This window comes from Gigantopelta aegis, chromosome 4 (genome assembly GCF_016097555.1).
Source record: "Gigantopelta aegis isolate Gae_Host chromosome 4, Gae_host_genome, whole genome shotgun sequence".
Taxonomy (NCBI): domain Eukaryota; kingdom Metazoa; phylum Mollusca; class Gastropoda; order Neomphalida; family Peltospiridae; genus Gigantopelta; species Gigantopelta aegis.
Window position 1 is genome coordinate 96389559 of NC_054702.1, and position 24244 is coordinate 96413802.

At 38.7% G+C, this 24244-nt stretch overlaps 1 protein-coding gene across 1 annotated transcript; it reads left to right on the forward strand.

The window, feature by feature from the left end:
• The first annotated feature begins 10811 nt into the window (after positions 1-10811).
• Positions 10812-24020, forward strand: LOC121372392. Its single transcript, XM_041498695.1, has 4 exons — positions 10812-11264; positions 19081-19218; positions 20761-20842; positions 23584-24020. Exons 1-4 carry the CDS (start codon positions 10951-10953, stop codon positions 23827-23829), a joined length of 780 nt encoding a protein of 259 aa, XP_041354629.1. The 5' UTR covers positions 10812-10950; the 3' UTR covers positions 23830-24020.
• Positions 24021-24244: the final 224 nt, after the last annotated feature.

The following is a 24244-nucleotide window of genomic DNA, read 5'->3' on the forward strand; positions in this document are numbered from 1 at the left end:
CAAGGGGCGGGGTGTAGCCCAGTGGTAAAGTGCTCACTCGATGCGCGGTTGGTCTGGGATCGATTCTCGTCGGTGAGCCCATTGGGCTATTTCTCGTTCCAGCCAGTGCACCGCGAATGGCATATCAAAAGCCGTGGTATGTACTACCCTGTATGTGGGATGGTGCATATAAACGATCCCTTGCTGCTAATCGAAAAGAGTAATCAATGAAGTGGCGACAGCGGGTTTCCTCTCTCAATATCTGTGTGGTCCTTAACCATATGTCTGACGCCATATAACCGTAAATAAAATGTGTTGAGTGCGTCATTAAATAAAACATTTCATTCATTCCTAGGCTCAGACCATTTACATGAGGTAAAATATAATACAATTATACATTGTGGGCAAGTAATACTGGATTAATGTTTCCACTGGAAGAACATTTTACAATTATTATATATTAAATACAATTCACAATTTCACGCATTCTTTTGAAACGGGATTTAGCTTAGTCGGTTAAGCACTCGCCTGAGGTCCTTGCGTCGCAGGATCGAACCACTTCGGTGGATCCATTCAACTGAAAGGGGTTTTTCTCGTTACAACCAGTGCACCACAACTGTTCAAAAGCCGTGGTATGTACTTTCCTGTCTGTGGGAAAGATCCTTCGCTGCTAATGGAAAAATGTAGCGGGTTTCCTCTGATGACTACGTATCAGAAACCGGCCTCGGTGGCGTCGTGGCAGGCCATCGGTCTACAGGCTGGTAGGTACTGGGTTCGGATCCCAGTCGAGGCATGGGATTTTTAATCCAGATACCGACTCCAAACCCTGAGTGAGTGCTCCGCAAGGCTCAGTGGGTAGGTGTAAACCACTTGCACCGACCAGTGATCCATAACTGGTTCAACAAAGGCCATGGTTTGTGCTATCCTGCCTGTGGGAAGCGCAAATAAAAGATCCCTTGCTGCCAATCGGAAGAGTAGCCCATGTAGTGGCGACAGCGGGTTTCCTCTCAAAATCTGTGTAGTCCTGAACCATATGTCTGACGCCATATAACCGTAAATAAAATGTGTTGAGTGCGTCGTTAAATAAAACACTTCTTTTCTTTTACATATCAGAAGTACCAAGTGTTTGACATCCAATAGCCGATGATTAATTTATCAATATGCTCTAGTGGTGTTGTTAAACAAACAAACTTTAACCATCTGTAATGTTAACTTACATTAGAAAGGAAACCAATATTTCTTTAACACTTTAACTACGGTTATTCAGTGTCCAACACATAGTTAATTAAGTTAATTAGACATTTATAAAAAAAAAAGTCACATAGGCTACTGCTATCGATAAATCAGCAAGGGATCTTTTTGTATACACTTTAACATAGACAAGACAATACAATCCATTGCGTTTAATGTACCAGTCGTGGTGCCCAAGATGTGATGGAGAAAAACAGTGTCCATCGAAGGCGACCGGTTATACGATTCCTAGCACATCACGCTCTACCACAGGGCTAAATCTCGCCCCTCATAAGCCTGTGAGACAGGGGGTAGGGGAGTAACTGCTCCCCGCTATTGGAGCAAATCCTCAAATTCGGGCAATAGAGATATTCGGGCAAAAGGTATCTGATATTTTTTTAACATGTAATTCTATCATTCTACTAGCAACATTAGCCGTAATCCATGTAAAAATGCGTAGTGATTCGTTTACACCCCAATATAGGTGTTTGGCAGTAATGCTAATATGAATAAATGTTGATATCCAGATTCGGGTATTTACGTATAATTCTGGAGAAAACAAGCCTCTCCCCCCCCCCCCACCCCCCCCCCCCCACCCCTCCACTACAATAATGGGAGCCTGTACGCCTATGCTTATATTAGAAGTATTTGGTTATATTATCATACACCAGTGTATTGTTTAATCTGTGACTGCATGCATTGCTTTATTTAAAGTTGATGTCCACGGCTTTTGGTGTACCAGGTGTGGGGCACTGGTTGTAACTGACCGGCCTCGGTGGCGTCGTGGTTAGGCCATCGGTCTACAGGCTGGTAGGTACTGGGTTCGGATCCCAGTCGAGGCATGGGATTTTTAATCCAGATACCGACTCCAAACCCTGAGTGAGTGCTCCGCAAGGCTCAATGGGTAGGTGTAAACCACTTGCACCGACCAGTGACCCATAACTGGTTCAACAAAGGCCATGGTGTGTGCTATCCTGCCTGTGGGAAGCGTAAATAAAAGATCCCTTGCTGCCTGTCGTAAACGAGTAGCCTATGTGACGACAGCGGGTTTCCTCTAAAATACAGTGTCAGAATGACCATATGTTTGACGTCCAATAGCCGATGATAAGATAAAAAAGCAATGTGCTCTAGTGGCGTCGTTAAATAAAACAAACTTTACTTTGGTTGTAACTGTGGTTGGTGCTTTACCACCGAGCCGTCACTCGCCCCATGTTATACAAGTTAAGGCAATGTAATCTAAAAGCATATTTATAATATAACGAAATACATCACAAACTTTCTGCTTCGCTCATGTCTAAAATCGAGCTTTTATTTCTATTTTGATTCAAATGTAGAAATTGTTTTCCGCTACGACAGACAATGGAACGACCAAAAACATTGGGGACATGCGTAAGTCAATATTTCAAATGTCATGACATGCCCTGTTAGGCGGGATTACGTTAGAGTCAAAACCACGGAGCAGCCACTTTGAAAGCCAAATCACATGAGATGTGCAGATTATTAATATTGCATGTAGCATTAGACGTTATTACTATATCAGACCAATCTGAATGAAACCAGTCCAACTGCTTTACAGCCATAGGTAGTTATAGAGTCATATAGACCAGTTGAACTTAAGTTTTGGGTTTTTTTTTTTTTTATCAGATTGTATAACAAACGCAAATGATCTGCACTGGTGAACAAGACCCAGAGCTACTGACACGAAAACGGCTGTTTTATGTAATAATTATGAAATAACTGCAATCTCTAGATTTTAAAAATTTAATATGCTTTAGATGCAATTGCTAGGTCACACACACAAACAAATGTATTAACTCGCCGTTAATTGACTGGCGAATTAATGTGACAAATACCAGTAATTTTACAATACATACCTAAAGACTTGTTTTTATATATTATTGGGTTGTGAGTTTTGTTATTATTGTTGTTTGCTGTTGGTGGTGGTGGATTGGGGTGGGGGTATTTTTTGTTGTTTGGTGGTTTTCTTTGTTTTGTATCTTTGTTTTGTTTGTTTCTAGCTGTTTTTGTTTGTTGTTGTTTGTTTTTGGGACGGGTTGTTTGGTGGGGGGGGGGGGGGGTATTTTTTGCTTCTAGGCAATTGGACATATGTGCATGAAACTGTAGTAACTGTATTTTGCATTAGGAAATGATTTTATGCTATGAGTGGGCGATATTTCAACTTTAAAGCACAGCGTTAATGATTTCTGAACCTGTTCACATTTCCCAGCTAGATATACACACCCATGGCCATACACAATCGATTTCGCACAATCGGAAACATGTCACTGTCGTGAGGGAAATCTACAAAATTAGTTTTTAGTCCATTGCAACTTTCGTCAATTATTCGCAGTGATTTATCGGCCCCAGTGTAGTTATTATTGCGGTTCTGTGATTGTAAACTAAAACACATTTCTGTAATAGTCTAGAGAGGTAGAAAAACACCAACCTTTCCGGAACTGTCGCGTTGTGTTTGGTTCTGCAGTGTGTTGATATTTTCCAAACCTGTCCTTGGGTGTTTTATACATTAAGTTGGTACAGGCTCAAACCCGTCAAAATACCTTTTGTTGTGTTCCTGTAGTATCGACTTAGGTGGTCAATCATTGGAACGCTTATTGTCGATATTGTCAACAGTCTGTATTAGTGGCTAATTTACCGGCCTCGGTGGTGTCATGGTTAAGCTATCGGACATAAGGCTGGTAGGTACCGGGTTCGCAGCCCGGTACCGGCTCCCACTCAAAGCCAGTTTTAACGACTCAATGGGTAGGTGTAAGACCACTGCACCCTCTTCTGTCTCACTAACAACTAACCCACTGTTCTGAACACAGCCCAGATAGCTGAGGTGTGTGCCCAGGACAGCGTGCTTGAACCTTAATTGGATACAAGCACGAAAATAAGTTAAAGAAGAAGTGGCTAATTGTGTCGGGTATGTATTCCATAAAAGGGCGCTTGTATACTACAGCTTTTGGATAGGAAGTAATCTATCATAACCATTACGATCTCTCCGTGAAAGCTCTAGTATGTCACGGAGTTACCATTTAGCTCCTGCTACTTTATGGAGCACATATTACTTATATGTAGCTTTGTTTATTACCAGGCCAGTACGAACAATATCTGAATGCTATCATTTCATCCTCCTGTAAACCATCTTGTCATGTTTATTCAATGTATTGTGTATGTTCCTCTAACGCCGTTGTGGAAAGGCTTGAGTGTAATAATCTTCTGTTCTGGGGAGGGACGTAGCCTAGTGGTAAAGCGCTCGCTCGGTCTAGGATCGATCTCCGTCGGTGGGCCCATTGGGCTATTTCTCGTTTCAGCCAGTGCAGCACGTCTGGTATATCAAAGGCCGTAGTATGTGCTATCTTCTCTGTGGGATGGTGCATATAAAATATCCCTTGCTACTAATGGGACAATGTTGCGAGTTTCCTCTCTAAGATAATAGGTAAAAAGTTACCAAATGTTTGACATTAAATAGCCGGTGATTAATTAATATGCTGTAGTGGTGTCGTTAAACAAAATAAACTTTTTTCTTTCTTCTGTTTTGTTCAAACAACCCAACACACCATTCACGCATATTCACAATAATAAATATATATGTAATATATCTTTCCTGTTGTTTATTAGAAAACAATTACAATGTAGCTCGCACAGGCTACAACTGCCAGTCTGGCAACTCGTGAAAATATAGCGCATGTTCTATGACGTCTGGGGGTGGGATGTAGCCCAATGGTAAAGCGCTCGCTTGATGCGCTGTCGGTTTGGGATCGATCCCCGTCGGTGAACCCATTGGACTATTTCTCGTTCCAGCCAGTGCACTGGTATAAAAAAAAAACCCAGTAGCCGATGATTAATAATCCATTGTGTTCTAGTGGTGTCGTTAAACAACAAACAAACTTTAAAACTATAACGTCTGTTAACAGATCTGCCCCAAGTTCAGCCAGCAAATGTTTCGCTAACGTTCGCGAACTATTTGATTGGTTCCCAACGTGGCCATTTGGTTTTCTGTGAAGCGCATAAACGAGTCTAGCGGACGTTTTTCCGCTAGGTTTGGCTGAACGCAGCCCAAGAGTTCGCGTTAGCACATACGCGTTGTGTTTTGTCACATTTGATTCACTGTGTTTCATTTTCGACTGGTGCCATACTCCCCAGACCTAGACCCAGCTTCAGTGTGTTTTGGGCCTTACAACTACAAGACTACAAGCCTGTGATGTGACGTCATGTGAGAATTCGGTGTTGCCTGACCTCGTGAGAAACATCACTACGTCAAGAATACACCATTTCGTGTGAATCAAACAAACTAAAATAAAAGATTTCTATAATCACAACATTGTACCACTTGCATCTATATATATATATTCCACATACCAATTATACAAACAGACTGGTTCAATTCCAGAAAACGTTACTTTCTCCTATTTCAAACAAACTACATAAAATTCGATAAACCACAATTTATCATATCACCATTTCATCATTCAGAGCCACCGGCCTCGGTGGCGTCGTGGTAGGCCATCGGTCTACAGGCTGGTAGGTACTGGGTTCGGATCCCAGTCGAGGCATGGGATTTTTAATCCAGATACCGACTCCAAACCCTGAGTGAGTGTTCCGCAAGGCTCAATGGGTAGGTGTAAACCACTTGCACGACCAGTGATCCCTAACTGGTTCAACAAAGGCCATGGTTTGTGCTATCCTGCCTGTGGGAAGCGCAAATAAAAGATCCCTTGCTGCCTGTCGTAAAAGAGTAGCCTATGTGGCGACAGCGGGTTTCCTCTCAAAATCTGTGTGGTCCTTAACCATATGTCTGACGCCATATAACCGTAAATAAAATGTGTTGAGTGCGTCGCTAAATAAAACATTTCTTTCTTTCTTTCTTTCATTCAGAGCCGGTTTATCCTAGTAGCACATGTAGCACGTGCTATGGGCCCCGCGCTTCAGGTGGCAAGGGGGGGAGGGGGCACGCGGTGGCGTGTACATTTATTTCTCCCAGGTCATGTTCCCCCTCTCCCTGAGGGGGTTGCAAAATATTAATCCTGGGAAGGGGGGCCCGCTGTTATTTGTGCTACAGGCCACGCGGATCCTTAAGCTGGCTCTGCATATAGTGCATTATTTAACATTCAGTGTTAATGTTTTAAACATCTAATACAATAAATGCACTTACAAAAGTTTAAAACAAACACATTTCCACCAAATGTTATGACCAATACATCCAAACATCGTATTTTTATTGATGAAAAGCAGTCAATACAAGCTTACCATGCATGCACCACACAGCATTTCATTCCCATACTCAACACTCGTCCTCACACACGGGCGGCACGTAGCCCAGGGGTCAAGCGCTCGCTTGATGCGCGGTCGGTTTGGAATCGATTCCCGTCGGTGGGTCCATTGGGCTATTTCTCGTTCCAGCCAGTGCACCACCACTGGTATACCAAAGGCCGTGGTATGTGCTATCCTGTGTGTGGGAAAATGCATATGAAAGATCCCTTGATGCATTAAAAAATGTAGCTGGTTTCCTCTCTATGACTGAGTCAAAATGACCATGTGTTTGACATCCAATAGTTGATTAATAAATCAATGTACTCTAGTGGTGTCGTTAAACAAAACAAACCTCTTCTTCTTTGTCCTCACAAGGTAACCTACCCCTCTTTTGTTGTATAAAGCTAATCTTAATACTAATTGTCATCTAAGCTATCCCTGGCTTAGTAATAAAAGTACAGTGATCATGTACAATACCCATAAAAACTATTCACAAAGTACCACATTTGACTTGTGACAGGGACATAAGCAATATGTTTACCTTTTATTTACATGGAGTAGGGGGAGAACGTACATTTTTATCCTCGAGTTGGGGTTGGCGAACACAGGGGTCTCCCCGGCCCCCTCCCCTGGTTCCTACGGAATGGGCCCTGTTCCACGAAACGAGCTTAGCCCTAAGATCAACTTAAGTGCATAACTACCTTATGCACTTAAGGTAATCTTAGCGCTAAGATCGCTTCGTGTTGCTGCTGTTGCTGATGGTGGTGATGACGATAATGGTCATGGTGATGGTGATGATGTCGTGGTGGTGATGATGGTGATGATGATGACGATGTAACCTGTTTTCATCTCTCTCGAACTCCTGACCAAGTGTCAAAATAACCGTAGATTATTTGCAGAATAGTTTAAAGGAAACATGACACGAGACCATATTATAGCTCATTTTAAAAGAAAAATGATATAAAAATAATATACAAATAACTTTATAACAATAAAATACGTGTAGTTAACTTAAAATGAAGAAATTACGCTAATCAGTATCAAAGTACGATTTATGCATATTTCTTCGTGAGCGTTCGGAAAAAAAGGGAAGTGACGTCAGAGCCGCTGTACTCTTCCATTGTTGTTAACTGTTTATATATGGAGTAAGGGGCTTACGATCTTTTCAGTCCAACAGTGCCGTACTGCGCGGCCTTTGGGTGTAAAAATAAACAGTTTAAACGATCGGGATTGTCTTTTTATGGTTTTCCAAAGGATTGTATCCGAAGAAAGACGCGTGTATTTTATCGCAAAAGAAAAGATTGGACACCAACACCGCATAGTACTTTGGTGTCAGCCTAATTACAGCCCGGAGCCCGAACGTTACCCGGAGACAAAAACAGTACTCGGTTGCGAATGCCGAGGTGTACATTGTACATACTTGGCACAAAGATACATCTCAGTATGATGTATTTATATATGTTAAAACAAAAATGTAGAATTTGTTATTTATTTATTTTTTTTGAAAAAAAAAGATTTTTCATGTTAGGGCTGTAGGCCTACATAACAAAATCTGTATTCACCGTCCGAAGAAGGAAACGTCAATAAGTAATTAAATATGGCATATACAAACATGGGATTTGGCATGAGGATACATCTCAGTACGATGTATTTAAATATGTTTTTAGAAAACGTGTAGAAAACAATAATAATTTTAAATAATGTTTTTAATCTTCGGGCGGAATACGTCACAAAAACGTTCCTCATCGCCCGAAGCCCCAAAGCAACACGAAGTTCAATACAAAAAACCCCACTACTGTCGGTGTCGAAATAACTATTATGTTTCATCCACGGGCTGACTTGAGAATCGGAGTGTTGTTTTAGTTAATTGGTCCTTTCTTTCCGTGGCCTGCACATGTGATTCCTGATTGGCAGGTGTATATTGCAGGGTATCGACCAGGTAAGTGATTACCACGGTCTAGACATACGTACAAAATACGTGCCAGTTTTTTTAAGATCACAGGGTATTGTGGCGTAACCTGTCGCGACTATAGTACAATGTTAATGGACATTATCAGCCGCCCTGCTTCATTACTGTAAATAATGCTGTAAAACCCTTGATTAAGTAGACTTTCCAATCTAAAATTACAAAACTGACCAATTACGTAGTACCAAAGAAAAGAAAATTATCACTTGGGTATCGTGAGTGGTCGTTTTTACTCTAACGCACCCTACCAATATGCCTAATAATATGCTACTTTTTTTTATGAGAGAAAGATACTATAACCCCATTTCGTTCTATTGATGCAAATAGAAATATATTTAGTTTAAAAGTTGATTATACTCTAGTCATATATGTTGTTTTACAAGCCAGGTTAATGAAAGTGAAGCGCCTTGTCGTAAATTAGAGCGTTTTTTTACACTGTGCATACAGTTTACACTGTGCATACAGATTTCATTATGTACAGCCCGAACATAAAAAATGCGATATTTTCTAAAAAAAAACACCCAAAATTTTTTGTCCTACATTTATATTTTTTACATATTTAAATACATCATATCGAGGTGTATCTTTATGCTAAATATGAACAGTATACACCTCGGCATTAGCATCCGAGTTTTGATTTTGTCTCCGGGTTACTTTCGGGCTCCGGGCTGTAAATTGGTCGACCGGTCTGGTCTGGCACCATCAGTTTCTCCACCCTCCGACTCGCTATCCGTTTTTTCTTCAGTATCACTGTTGTAAGTAAATGTGTGTCTTTCTTCATTTACTAACAGCTCATATTGATACGGCAAAACGTTTTGCGAACGAACACTCATTGTTTTGGTAAGCTGTGCAAGTCTTAGATTCTTTATGAGTGGTACGGACTAATGCTTTTAAGTGTAAGGCTTCAGATCAAGCGACGCGTCTCTGACGTCACGGACCTCGTGATTGCCCTGCTCATTAAAGATCGGCAATTTCCGCTAAGAGCTCGTATCTGGGGTTCTTTTATGGAGATATTTTAAGTAATTAATTTTTTATAATTTTTTTTTTTAGGTGATTCAATTTATAATTAATTGTACATGGTTGGTGCCAAATATGGTTTACGTGACATGTTTCCTTTAAACTGTGCTGACGTGTCAAACATCCAATTTTTTTTCGTCTCCTGTCATCATGAAACGAAGTTCAGTAAAATATGGACACTTGTACCACGCTTAGGTTGTTTTCCCATTGACAAAAGTGTGTAATAAATATGTTCATTATATAACATTTAGTGAAATATCTTAAAATAGCAATGAATTAAAGTGTTATCACGCTAAAATGTATTATCTTCACTCTAGAAAGTGTTATCTTTACTGTAAGAAAGCCAGAACTATTTTGCTGCTGGCATTTTAATAATAAATGTACATTGCCAAGAGTTGTATAATAAATAGAAAATTTCATGGTGGGTTTTTTTCTTCTTGTTTTTTTTTTGGTTTTTTTGTTGGGGTTTTTTTGTCAAGCGCGAGTCGTGAGATATGATTGCAAACTTCACTCGATGAGATATAAATCATATTTGACCCCCAAAAATGAAATATTCTCTATATAACCGCACCTCTCACTGAGCCAAACGTCTTTAATTGATCAAGTCATGCAACGTCACAGGGGCGTGGTACAAGTTAGTTACCGCATAAACCTGTTTGTGGTATGTATGGTTCTTTGCGCACAAAACAGGGCATTGAGACTCCCTTAAAGACATTGACCCTAGTTATTACGGAATGAATTAAAACAAAAGTGAAAAATATGTCCGACCATACAATTTGTTTACTACATTACTTAATTACAACTTTCAGCATATATTCTCAATTTAGGCAAATCCAGTGTTCTCGGACATCATGTTAAAGCAGCCAACAGAAAAGAAACTTTACTCGGTAATAAATGAAATTAACTTTAAAAACTCAATATAATTAAGACAAAATTCACATTAATAAATTGTTAAGCCATAGCCACTCTTGTTACGATATTTATTAAAGATAATTAAGATGATTATTTAAAAATATATATTATAATAAAATAAAAAACATAAAAACATACCTTCACAAAACTTTTACATTTGTTTCATGGCTTTAAAATTGATAAAATTGAGGTCACATGCCGTCGATGTGATAGTATTACTTGGCGCGGGGTGGTGGTGGCTATCCGCCATGCCCTAAAGCTAGTCCCGATTATACTGTTCACAGGTAATCTACTCGTATTTCAGTGCTTAGTATATTATACCACAAACAACAGCTGTCCACAGTACTCGGGAAACACGTGCACTAATTAGGTCAGATATAAATATATAATCCAGTGACAGCAGGATCCAAGCGTGAGTTGCAAGAGTCATTTACCAGTCGAGTCCAATGTTTACTATATTAGTGCATGTGTCGCTCAGATAGGCCCACAGATAACAGGTGTTTCGGATAAAGCTGTATACATACATACATGTATGCTAACGCCATGCTGATATCTCTGCTTTCCCCAGTTCTGATACACAACAACTATTAACAATGTCGTGTAAGCCAGTTCTTAGTAAATGGGTTGCAGTTGGTGTAAACGTCTTAATTATAGTTTCGTGTGCGTGTGTGTTCATTCCGTTCGGATATATAGACAGGTATTTGAACTCAAACTGCATTCTACACGCTGATATGGTGAGACACGTCCCGTTTAACGACACGGTGTTGATCATAAACGTTGACAAGTCAAGTTGGGGCGATCATCACAACTGCAATTTCGTCACATACATGCCAGTGGTAGTAGCCATCCACGCCTTCATTTGGACCTGGTTCTTTGTCTACGTGAGGAAGTCTTTAAAAGAAGAGAGGTAAGGCACGGTTCTTTGTTTATGCAAGGCATCATTTGAAAGAAAAACCGGCCTGGGTGGTGTCAATCAGCCTCGGTGGCGCAGGCAGGTAGGTACAGGGTTCGCAGCTCGGTACCGGCTCCAATCCAGAGCGAGTTCTTAAGGGCTCTTTGGGTAGGTGTATGGCCACTACACCCTCTTCTCTCTCACTAACAACTAATCCACTGTCCTGGACAGACTTCAGATAGCTGTAGTGTGTGCCCAGGACAGCGCGCTTGAACCGTAATTGGATATAAGCACGAAAATAAGTTGAAATGAATGGGTGGTGTAGTGGTTAAGCCATCGGTCATAAGGCTGTTAGGTACTACTATTCGGGTTCGCGACTGGATACCGACTCCCACCCAGAGCGAGTTTTAACAACTGTAAATCCTGAATGTCACATCTCAAGCTACATTATATTTCTTTATTCGCCGAGTTAGTTGATGGTGGGCGAGATATTTAATTCCGCCGAATTGTTGTAATTTTACTCATTACTAATGTTTTCCTCAGGACATCTAATAGAGACTACTCTATATGAGTGGCCGATATGCTAGGCTCACTGTCAACGCCGACTTCTACGACTGTCCAGTTGCTAGTCTGAGCGCTCTTGTATCTCGATTCTCGTCGTATAACCCATTAGTTGTTAATCTGAGTACACCCGTCGGAAGTTGGGGATATTACAACGCAACCGTTGAGTTGGCCAACTTCGTCGTGACAGTTGACAGTCTGAACCTAGCATAACGGACACATATGTAGTAGTATAATTCTTACGTATAATTTGGGGGAACCTTAGACGTCACATGGCTATCGCTTTTGATCGTGCTATTTTCATTGGATGATATGACTGTAGCGACCGGGTCATCACCTAGGAGCAGCCAGTCGCATGTCTTTAAGTCTATAATATATTTGTATTTGCATTATTGGTGTGTTATCATAAATAACGGTGTGTTGTACTGTTCAACGAGAGCGTCTAAACTGGATGTGTGCGATGCGTGCGTCAGAAAACGCATGTGGCCAGCCGCAATGAAATAATCGTCGATGGTTAAAATTCTCAAAACGGAAGCCACAGACGCATGAAACGCAACAGTCAGACCGCACGCACGCGCTGCATTCATTCCACATGAGCTTTTAAGGGACATTTCTGAGTTTGCTGCATTGTAAGATGTTTCCGACTAATAAAATATTTCAACGATTAAACTTACATATTAAATATATTTTCTTGTTTAGAATATCAGTGTCGGTATATTCAATATGTTTCTGGTCGTCTTAATACTTGTAAGAAGCCCAAACTGGATTTTGTCTTCAAATAATTTTGTACGTACAAAAAATAAATATTTTAGGAAATTAAATGAAATTTAACTATTGGAACGATCAGAAACACGTTTAATATATAGCCACTAATATTTTATGCAGACAAATATATTTGATATGTAATTACAATCGTTGAAAAATCTTTGTTAGTCGATAACATCTTAAAAATTGCAGCAAACTCAGGAATGTCCCTTTAAGCTGTTTGTGGAGATGATTGCTTAGTGGAGCAAGTATATTAATAATTATCTCCTTTTTTTAACAATATCTAGTACTATAATATATTTATATATATATATCCTATAGCGTACCCATGCTCACTGCCATGATATTCATGTCATAAACCCATGTGATAATGTAGTGTATTAACCCGGTTAATAATGGTATGCAAATCTGCAAGGTCTTTAGTAAATTGTATTGCTGTCAATGGGTCAATTGTTTACAAGCCAACAAGGCCTGTATACCCAAGGGTAACGTTTTTCACAACTAATGTGTGCTAATCGTTGATGACGTCATATTACCGATGGAGCTGACTTTAGTACTGTAATTTACTAAATATCGAATGAAAAAGTTGTTTTAGTCTAGAAGTGTTATAGGATAAATAGAATCCGCTATTCGTTTTTTGATATGTAAAATATCAACCTCGTTTAGTTAATCGGTATTTGTCTCGGCAAATATATATATATATAGTCCGACTTTGTTATAATGACCATGCATTTTCGTCCCTGTGTCACTTTGTCGTTATATCGAAATTGCCGTTGTATCGAATTGTCATGATTTATCTCCTGTCTAATCATTCCTTGGTTAAAGACATCTCCGACTGGTACCTGTTTCATTTACAAAATATCATGAAAATAGAAACTTTGATTGTTCGAAGTTAAAGTAATCGCTCGCATCGCTCACGGTCGGTCAGGATACAGCTGTGTACTGCCAACCTGCTACTGTATTTGTGATTATGTAATGTCGTTGTAAAGAGGTTTTCAGACGTCGGATTCACGTTTGTTCCTAATTTGCTCTGTCGGTGTCGGAAGGTTTGAATTCTGGTGTAAGGACTAGAATAATATTGATGTACTTTTTATATCCAACCACAATTACATATATATATATATATATACATACACATACACACATACACACGTCAATGTATACGTGTGTGTGTGTGTGTGTGCTTCTGATTGTGCCTCTCCCCCCTCCCCCCCCCCAATATATCGTTCATATATATATATAGCTAATACCTTTAGAATTAAAATAATATACCCAGTAGACAGCAGGGTAGTGTAGGGCACAATCGCTAGTGAGGAAAACAAATCAAATGTCCATCTTTATTTACATGTTCGTCTTCTAGTAGGACACGCACACACACACACAGACAGACAGACAGACAGACACACACACACACACACACACACACACACCACCACCACCACCACTTCCGGCTATTGCGGGCCTGGACAGTCGAGCAGTAAATAGTGTATTACATGCGTTTTGTTGACCAGTCCTAATTGGAATTGACAGGTGTTAGTTGAAGAGAATGTACACATGTACATTGTATGAAAGGTTTATTTATAAATATCACATTATCAGGACATGGTTATTCGTGTCGTGTCAGGGTGAGGTCAGATAACAGGTTATCACACAATATCGGAGTTTTTCATTAAGTGGAACTACAACTTCATGGATTGTAACACGGGCGAACCTAACATGTAGATATTTCCCTCTGGTTATTTCATTTTGTCGAGGTTATCTTAATAATCTCGAGTCTTATAAAGCATGTATCTGGTGACCACGTATCATAATGTTTATAGTTAGTAGTTACCACTGTGTATAGGTATTGTTATTGTAATAGTCTTCACTTTTCCAACAACCCTGAATAATACGTGTAGCGTGTGTTCATTAAATTGAAGTTGGCCTCATCACAATAGGAAGGAAGGAAGGAAATGTTTTATTTAACGACGCACACTCAACACATTTTATTTACGGTTATATGGCGTCAGACATATGGTTAAGGACCACAGATATTGAGGGAGGAAACCCGCTGTCGCCACTTCATGGGCTACTCTTTTCGATTAGCAGCAAGGGTTCTTTTATATGCACCATCTCATAGAAGACAGGGTAGTACATACCACGGCCTTTGATATACCAGTCGTGGTGCACTGGCTGGAACAAGAAATAGCCCAATGGGCTCTCCGACGGTGATCGATCCCAGACCGACCGCGCATCAAACGAGCGCTTTGCCATTAGGCTACGTCCTGCCCCCTATTTTGCTGAAGTGGATTTCTTGCAATATAGTGTGAAAATTAGCCAATTCGACGGTTGGTGAAATTTAAACAGCCACAGTTACGAGGATGAGCACGCAGTGGAAAATATCCCCAACACCCGACTCCGAGAAACAACAAATGGGTTATACGACGAGAATCGAGTTGTAAGTTTGGTTTGTTTAACAACAACATTAGAGCATATTGATTAATTAATCATTGACTATTGGATGTCAAACATTAGGTAATTCTGACTCATGGATCCAGTCGTCATGGGTTGGTATAATGGTGCGGATGGGCCCGAGATGGTATCACTATAAAGCAAAGTAAAGTCTAGAAAAGAGTAGTAGGGGCCGACCCCGCTTCCTATTTCTTCTTAAAGTGGGGCGGTCAATCTTCCAGTGCTGCTAGGACAGGCTCGGACATGTAGAGACTAAACGCGAACAACCGTGGCGTTCTGCAGAATGGCCGTCATACGAGTCACGAATAAACAAGTCGACATAGTCAGCCGGAGAAATGACGTGGAGGCAAGGAATCTCGCTAAAAAAGAATCTAACCTGGTGGTGCAGGCTGTCGAAACGAGAAGCGTTCCAGCATTCAATCAGTTCCAGGGCGGGAGCTCCAGACTGGGAATGAGTGCGTATAAAATATCCCTGTCTGCTACTGAGCAAATGTAGCGGGTTTTCTTTGAAAATCGTGTTCCAAAATCATTAAAATGTTTAACATTCAGTAGCCGGTGAATATTTGGTGCCTAAATAAATGAAGTAGGCGCTATCTTGCTCCTGGACAAAAACAGTTAACGAAGAGGGCTGGTTTAATGATTCATTCATTCATTTTTCGTTTGGTTAAAAAATATATTAATTTATAATAAAATAATTTCCCTATTTTAAGCAATATTTAACATAATGAAATTAATCATCTTTAGTTAATGTTGTGACATCATTTTTATTTATATAACATGATTTATTGGGAGTTTTGCTTTGTTACAAAATAAATAAATAAAAATATTTCCCATTTTAGACAATATTTAATATAATATATTTAATTGTCTTTAGTTCATGCTGTGACATCATTCGAATTTATATAACATGATTTATTGCGAGTTTTGCTTGGTTACAAAATAAATTTAAATATTTTCCATTTTTAGACAATATTTAATATATCTTTAATCATCTTTAGTTAATGTTGTGACATTCGTAATCATATGCTATATCATGACTGTTTAACAAGAGACATTATTTTGCCACTTGTAATAATCCTAAAACTGGACAAAAATATTAACATTGCTAATGTTGTGCATCAAATGCCAAGTAATCGAATTTCTTTCCCTTTACTTCTCGTGGTCATTGTTCTAAAGCCTTTAGATAAGATATCATTCGTTTCGTGTGATTGTGTTACCACCAAGCTTAATTAATACTGTACTAAATATGAGTACATTGTGTGTACCAGGGGTGATCCACTGTCGGTTATCTGTCATTGTAGATACCTTTAGAGGACCTGTCAACCGGGGACGTGACTCGTATGCATGTACAGGATTGAAGTATCTGGTGTACCGTTAGTGTATCGTGTGAACATTGATTTGAACTCTGCACAAAGTGAAGTAGTATCGTAAACATACGAATGGCAACATTAATTTTTTTCCTGACACTACCCTATTTGTTTCTGGGCCACAAACAACACACACACACACACACACACACACACACACACACACACACACACACACACACACACACACACACGAATTATCGTGTTACTGTTCTAAAACCATCATTCTGAATGTGATTTTCTTTTGATTTAATAATAATAAAAAGATATAATTCCGAGTAAACAGTTGACTTCATTGAGGCTGGCTGGCATGGGTGTCAGTTCGTTATCCGCAGCTCCATGTCCCCTTATTGGACTCCGTTGTGTGTGGGGGCATGGTTGATGACTTACGTTTTCTCAATTATGGCTAAAAACCATTCTTAAATTCTTGATGGGACCCTGAAAAAGGTCCACACCTACTGGTCCAACGGAAATTTTGTGTATAGCTTTATCACGTGCAGTTACAGATCAAGTTTGACTTTCATGGAGACATGGCGATTTACCCACATTTCACAGAGGCTCTTGCATTTAAGAGATACGAAAAATTGTTGAGTCAGGTAGGGGACATGTATTGTTTTAGCAGTACTCTCAGAATGCTTGTTACTTCAGCAGACGGGTAACTCACGTGAGGGGAGGGAGATCCTTAACTATATGAAATAAAAACCAAAATTAATACGCTAACAATTCTAAAAATCAGCCTCATTTATCACATACGACTTGGAGGTATAAAACTGTGTCGTGTTGGTGTTACATAGACGGCTATACGTGGCCATTATGTTACATTCATTTATTCACCAACATGATCAACACTTCCATGATTTAATCATGTGAGGGTTTTATTGTTACATTCAGAATCCATATATCCATATATTTTAATTTATTTCATGAGTAGGATATGTAATAGTTTTATCGTTACATTCAGAATCCATATATTTAAATTCTTTCACGAGTAGGATATGTAATAGTTTTATCGTTACGTTGAGAATCCATATATTTTAATTCGTTCGTGAGTAACATGTAACAGTTAGTTATACACACACTTTAATATACCGACAGTTCATAAACGCTTGTGAATGCTGGTAAAGAAAAATCATTAAATTGGTGCTTTCTTCACACTATTAGTATTAATGCCGAAGTCAACGTACCTTTTATGTTAGCATTTGGGAACATTAGCTAATTAGTCTCTATTGACATCGGTGGCAACCATTAACATGAATTTATACTTTAAATGTCCCGAGCCGGAGACGAAAGGTTGCAATCATACCAGGAATTATTTTGTATCAAGAGACAAATTATATGATTATGGTCTGTAATAAATGTGCCAATAATACGTCATTTATCGCTTTTGTTTTGACATTCACTTTCATATTGCAGGGCCGTACCAGTTGCCCCCTGAGAATCTCATTTTTTTCTTATTTTTGTTTTTACTCCAAAAAATAGCATACACATCTCAGGGTTTAATATGTATAGTGTTTCATTTGTTTGTAAAAAACCGGCCTCGGTGGCGTCGTGGTTAGGCCATCGGTCTACAGGCTGGAAGGTACTGGGTTCGTATCCCAGTCGAGGCATTGGATTTTTAATCCAGATACCGACTCCAAACCCTGAATGAGTGCTCCGCAAGGCTCAGTGGGTAGGTGTAAACCACTTACATCGACCAGTGATCCATAACTGGTTCAACAAAGGTCATGGTTTGTGCTATCCTGCTTGTGGGAAGCGCAATAAAAGATCCCATGCTGCATGTCGTAAAAGAGTAAGCTATGTGGCGACAGCGGGTTTCCTCTAAAAACCAGTGTCAGAATGACCATATGTTTGACGTCCAATAGCCGATAATAAGATAAAAAAAATCAATGTGTTCTAGTGGCGTCGTTAAATAAAACAAACTTTACTTTTTTGTTTATAAAAAGTAATCTCCCCTAGGATTTTGATCAGGGTACGGCCCTGTATTACGTGTTGTATTTTGTCTTTTTGTCCTGGGAAGACTGTCTAAGTCCTTGGGTTGAGTAAACGATGTGATACTATACCGGATTTAAAGCCGAGAGATTCTTGGTTCATATCCCAATGCTAACTCTAACTAACTGTTTGATGGGGATTGCAATAGAATTGCACCGACTTTTATCTTACTGGATCGATCCCGTCGGTGGGTCCATTGAGCTATTTCTTGCTCTAGCCAGCGCACTATGACTGGTATATCAAAAACCGTGGTATGTGCTATCCTGACTTCAGGATGGTACATATATAAAACAAAAATCTCTTGCTATTAATGGAAATATGTAGCGAGTTTTCTGTCTGAAACTATGTTAAAATTACCAAACGTTTGACATCCAATAGCCGATGATTAATAGAAACAGTGTGATCTAGTGGTGTTGTTAAATAAAACAAACTTTAACTTTTAACTTTTTTACTAACCACCACTAGCCGTAATAGCATGCTGTATAGTCATCCTAAAGCCGAGATGTCCCCACAAGGTAAAAAAAACTAAATAAAGTTTTAAAATATCAATTCGGATTCTGTTCATCCCTTGTTCCAATGGTAGTTTTAATTTAATGTGATCGTACTTTAATAGTTTGTTGCTTTAGTGGGAATTTCAACGGTCGAAATATTTTAACAATAGAAGTTGCTAGTATAATATACCATTTCTTTATTTTCAGAAGTGAGATAACTCTACTTCTTCCTGTATCGGTGTTACACGGAACTCTCTTTGTGTGTATGTTTGTCGCCAGTTGCATCATCAGTACCGGTTTTCATAATTTGTGTGAAAATGTACACATACTATATAGGTTCAAAAGGTAATATATAATCCAAACCAATGACTTGTTGGTCGTTCAATACTTTTCTACATCTTTTTTATTTCAGGCTTAAAGAATTCACTTAGACTATATGAAGTATAAATGTTCCATCTAGAAATTATGACACACATAACTGTGTCAATATATTTGGTATATCGTTAGATCTTAATATAATACGTAGTTATTTGCTCTTTCGTCGTATGTTCTAATTAAATAAGGGGCGGGACGTAGCCCAGTGGTAAAGAGCTCGCTTGATGCGCGGTTGGTATAGGATCGATCCTCGCCGGCCTACCCAATGAATTATATCTCGTTCCAGCCAGTGAACCACGACTGGTATATAAAAGGCCGTGGTGTATGCCATCCTGTCTATGGAATGGTGCATATAAAAGATCCCTTGCTACTAATGGGAAAATGTAGCGAGTTTCCTCTTTAAGACTATATATCAAAATAACCAAATGTTTGACATCCAATAGCCGATGATTAATAAATCAATGTGCTCTAATGGTGTCGTTAAACAAAACATACTTTAACTTTTTGAAATATTAACTATCATGAACTGATATTATCCAGCCCGATGGAAGCCCCTTATTTCAATTAAATTTTAAATCTATGTCTTCTATCATACAAATAATTAAAATCATTGAAACCCACTTAAAGTATTTTAATTTGGGGTTTTTTATCAGTGGCAAGGACTAAGAGAAATGTCTCGTGATAGCAGTAAATAAAGTTAAATGAACATTCCTTTCCTTTTCTGTTTATATACTTGACATATTTTGCTTGTGGATTGGTGTAGGATAATTTTCACAAGCGAAAGTACCTTTCCGTATAGCATACTGGATTTTGTATACTATTTGGAATGGTACCTTGGCTTGCGAAGATGGTGATTGATGCGCAATGCATAGTTTTAGCCAATTCCAGTGTTCGACAGATATTTGAGAGAGTCACTAGTCTTCACAGAAGCTTTGGCTAGTAGTGCCCTATGTATTATAGTAATATAATCGATATTTTCCACTAGCCCAGGCCAAACTATCAGTAGCCGGAGGGCCAGTGGATTTGTCGAACGCTGCCAATTCTTTCTTTTCTTCATATACCATAAGTGTCAGATAACTAAAAAACCTGGACATTTATATTTTCTAACATCTTTTTAAAGGTCAACTCACCAAGGTCAAAATTAAATTCCGTCCCAAAAAGTAATAATAATGAGTATTACAAGTGTGATAAACAATGAATGTGTTTATACTGCACTATTACAAGTGTGATGAACAATGAACGTGTTTATACTGCACTATTACAAGTGTGATGAACAATGAACGTGTTTATACTGCACTATTACAAGTGTGATGAACAATGAACGTGTTTATACTGCACTATTACAAGTGTGATGAACAATGAACGTGTTTATACTGCACTATTACAAGTGTGATGAACAATGAATGTGTTTATACTGTACTATTACAAGTGTGATGAACAATGAATGTGTTTATACTGTACTATTACAAGTGTGATAAACAATGAACGTGTTTATATTGTACTATTTTGCAGTGCTTCTTGCAGTGATATAGCATGGTCTACATCGAAGGATCAAAGGAAACACCACTTTTACTCGTTATTCCTTCTGAGTGTGGTACGTTTTCATAGACACGTACAGTATCAGTGTCTCTGTGTGTCTCTTTCTCTGTCTGTCTCACTCTCTCTCTCTGTCTCTCTCTCTCTCTAAATCAAATATTTGCATACATTTTCGCGATTATTAAAGCTGCATTCTCGCCTTTCCATGATGTAACATCGTTTACTAAAGTAAAACATAATCAAGCATAGTTTAAATAAACTACATGTTGTGTGTTTTTACCACCAGTTCAACAAATAATACCACTTGTAGCAATATCACGTTTTGTCGCTCTTGTTAATACATACACCATATGAACTAAACGGATGAGAAGTGACCCTAATTTTAATCGATGAATGTTGATACGGCGTGTATTGGGCAATGTCGCGAACCCTTGGTAACGATTTGGCTGATTCCCAACCTACCACATTTGGTTAACGTTAAAGGGTTACACAGTCGCATTATCAAAAATATATATTAATTTTTCTTGTGAAATGTAAAGATTATACCTTGAAGTACATGGCCTCGAACATTATATCTAAATAATTTCATTTGTTAGTATTCATGTTTATTTTATTGCACAATCTAATAATAGTGACCAACGTGTTAACGTATGATGTCACAGCTTCAGTTTGAAGTGCTTCTCCATGTTGTCAAAGAACTGGTTACTATTTCGTCAAGAATTCTAGAGGAAGCCATTGTTTTGATATTACTGAGTTAATGTTGCAAATATTAGTTATTTAACACAAATGCATGTAAAATGGCGAAATATGACACTTCCACGGACATCTCGTGTCGACTGGTCTCAGAGTTTCATTTTAATGTGACCAAGGTTAGAGATGGCAGTTAACAGAGAAATCGAAGAATGGCGTGTCATGACAAAAAACTTAAATTGGATGTTTTTAAATTATTAAATATGAAATGTATTCTGAATTACAGTGGGCGCGATGTAATGGTAGGTTATGTAGTTTCCTGTGTATGGAAAATTATATTTTAAAAATACCTTACTGTTTTAATATCGATAGATCTATGTAGCCTATATGGCGTAAGCTGGATTTCTCTCTTTCTCTTAGACACCATGTAGCTGTTGTTTAAGATGTTCTGAAAGGTCGTTTTGAAACCGCAGCTTTAACTATTTAACTCACGTTTGCATGAGGGCGACAGCAATCTGATTAAAATTAGCTCTACTGGTCTGACCAGTAGATCTAACAGCATTACATGGACTCCCATGTCCAGGTGACATTTCATCTATAAATAACAATTTAAATATCGACCAATTACACTTCGCCTTTTATAACGTTATTCGGGAGCATACAAATTCTAAAAATATCGGTCGAGACTATTTATGCAATGGGCGAACTTGTCTATTTCAACATTGAAAAAATGGGGGGGGGAGTGCAGTAATAAACTCTGGATTCTATACTAGTATAAACAGAGTTTATGGCTATACCATCACGGGTTTTGTTTCGTCTTGAAACGAATTTTATATAAAATTGCACTTAGTTTTTGGCATACTTCGTAATTCACCCGAATCATTTCGTATACCCTCGGCATAATCCCGAATGTTTTCAATTTTTTTTTCAAATCACTGGCATGATTTTGCAAGTAAGGTTTTTATTGGTCGAATGAAAGGTCAACTGGACATGAGCTGCAACGGGCTGCTGTTAGATCCACATGTAATAGTGGAGCTAATTTTAATTAGATTGGGGTGACAGGTACAACAGTTGACCCCAAATATTTTATCCCCCAAGCGATACTATCGCACGATCGCTTCAATTTGAAGTGGTGGTCGCTAAGTGAAGGACGGATATAAGGTAGGTGGTCACTGGGATCCATTTACATCAGTATTCCACGACTAGTCTGTCAAAGGATTGGGTGAGAGCTGTCATTTCAGTGGGGAAGGGGGGGAGGGGGTATATAAAAGATGCAACAGTAGCGCGTTTCGGAGGGTGAGTGATTGAGGTAGCTCAAAGGTTCTTTCTTTCCATCTTGAACACGATACCAGCTTCATTTCTAAAACGGACCCATTGGGGGTTTCCCGTTCCAACCAGTGCCCTTTGTCTGGTATATCAAAAGCCGTAGTATTTGTTGTCCTGTATATGGGGAAAATTAATATAAAATAGCCCTTGTTCCTTGTAAATGGAAAAATGTAGAACATTTTCTCTGAAACAATGTGTTAAAATTATGAAATATTTGACACCCAGTCGCCGATGAGTAATTAATCATTGATCCACTGACGTCGTTAAACAAAACAATATTCGTAATCAATGTGATCTAGTGGACTTGTTAAATGAAATTGAAACTGCAATATTTTGTTATTTTCACATTTATTTGTAACAAATAACTACAAATTAATCGATCCCATGCATAATATTTCCATAATTAACTCTAGAATAATAATTTTTAAAAGTCTTGTACTGAATTACAAAAGGGGTTTTCCGAAAAATTTGTGGCGAAATATAGCATGGTCACCATCTTTGTTTCTTTGTCAGTTGACTGTAAAACATTAAGGAAAAAACTTAGTGTGTTGAATGTGTACGCATAAAACAGTGATATTCTCAAGATTCCTCATAAAATACTTTTTCTACTAGTAAATGGAATTATTTGGTTCTAAATTTGTATAGGCATATAGCTGAAGGTATAAACTTTATGTTTTAAAGCAAAATTCAATAAATATTTTTGGCGGGGACCGCCATTAATGCAACTCTGACATAGCACCTTTAAACAAAACAAACTTTAAGCTTTGGTTTTGTGTTTCACAGATCTTCAGTTGGGTTGTCACAGTATTTGTTCTGGTCCAGTGCATTCTCAGTTCTTTAATCGTGTGTAAAGACTCGTTTACACCAGACAAGTCTTCCAGTTCAGAGCCAGGAGACACACGCCAAGACGAAGGAACGCAAAACCTTGTCGCAGACGTGCACGCTAGTTCCACGGGTAAGAGTCCCATAGCTACTGGAGATGGTGACCTTTCTGATGAAGTTTCGTACCAGGATTATAAAGCTCCATAAACATTATGTTCAGTAAAGCCAATGTTGTTTTTATCATATTTCATCATTTGTTGTAATATTTCATTATTTATATATTATCATATTTTATCATGCATCATGTATTAAAAGTCCCAGTGCTACGCAAGTGGCGGGGCCTTATTGTAATATGTTTTGTTGTCTTGATGTGGAATAAAATGCATCATTAAAGTGAATTGTGGTGTCGGTGTTGTGATGTAAGAACTATAAAATGGAGTGGCGTATAATTCCGTGTTAGTGTTTCGTGGGGCTGTGATAAGTCATGGGAGAACCTATCATTAAAAATGCTGGATTTTCCACGTTCGAACCAAAGCACAATCGATGACATATCAAAAGTCGTGGTGTTTTATCTCTTGCCTGTGGTGCGGGATTTAGCTCAAACTGTTGAGGTTTTTGCGTC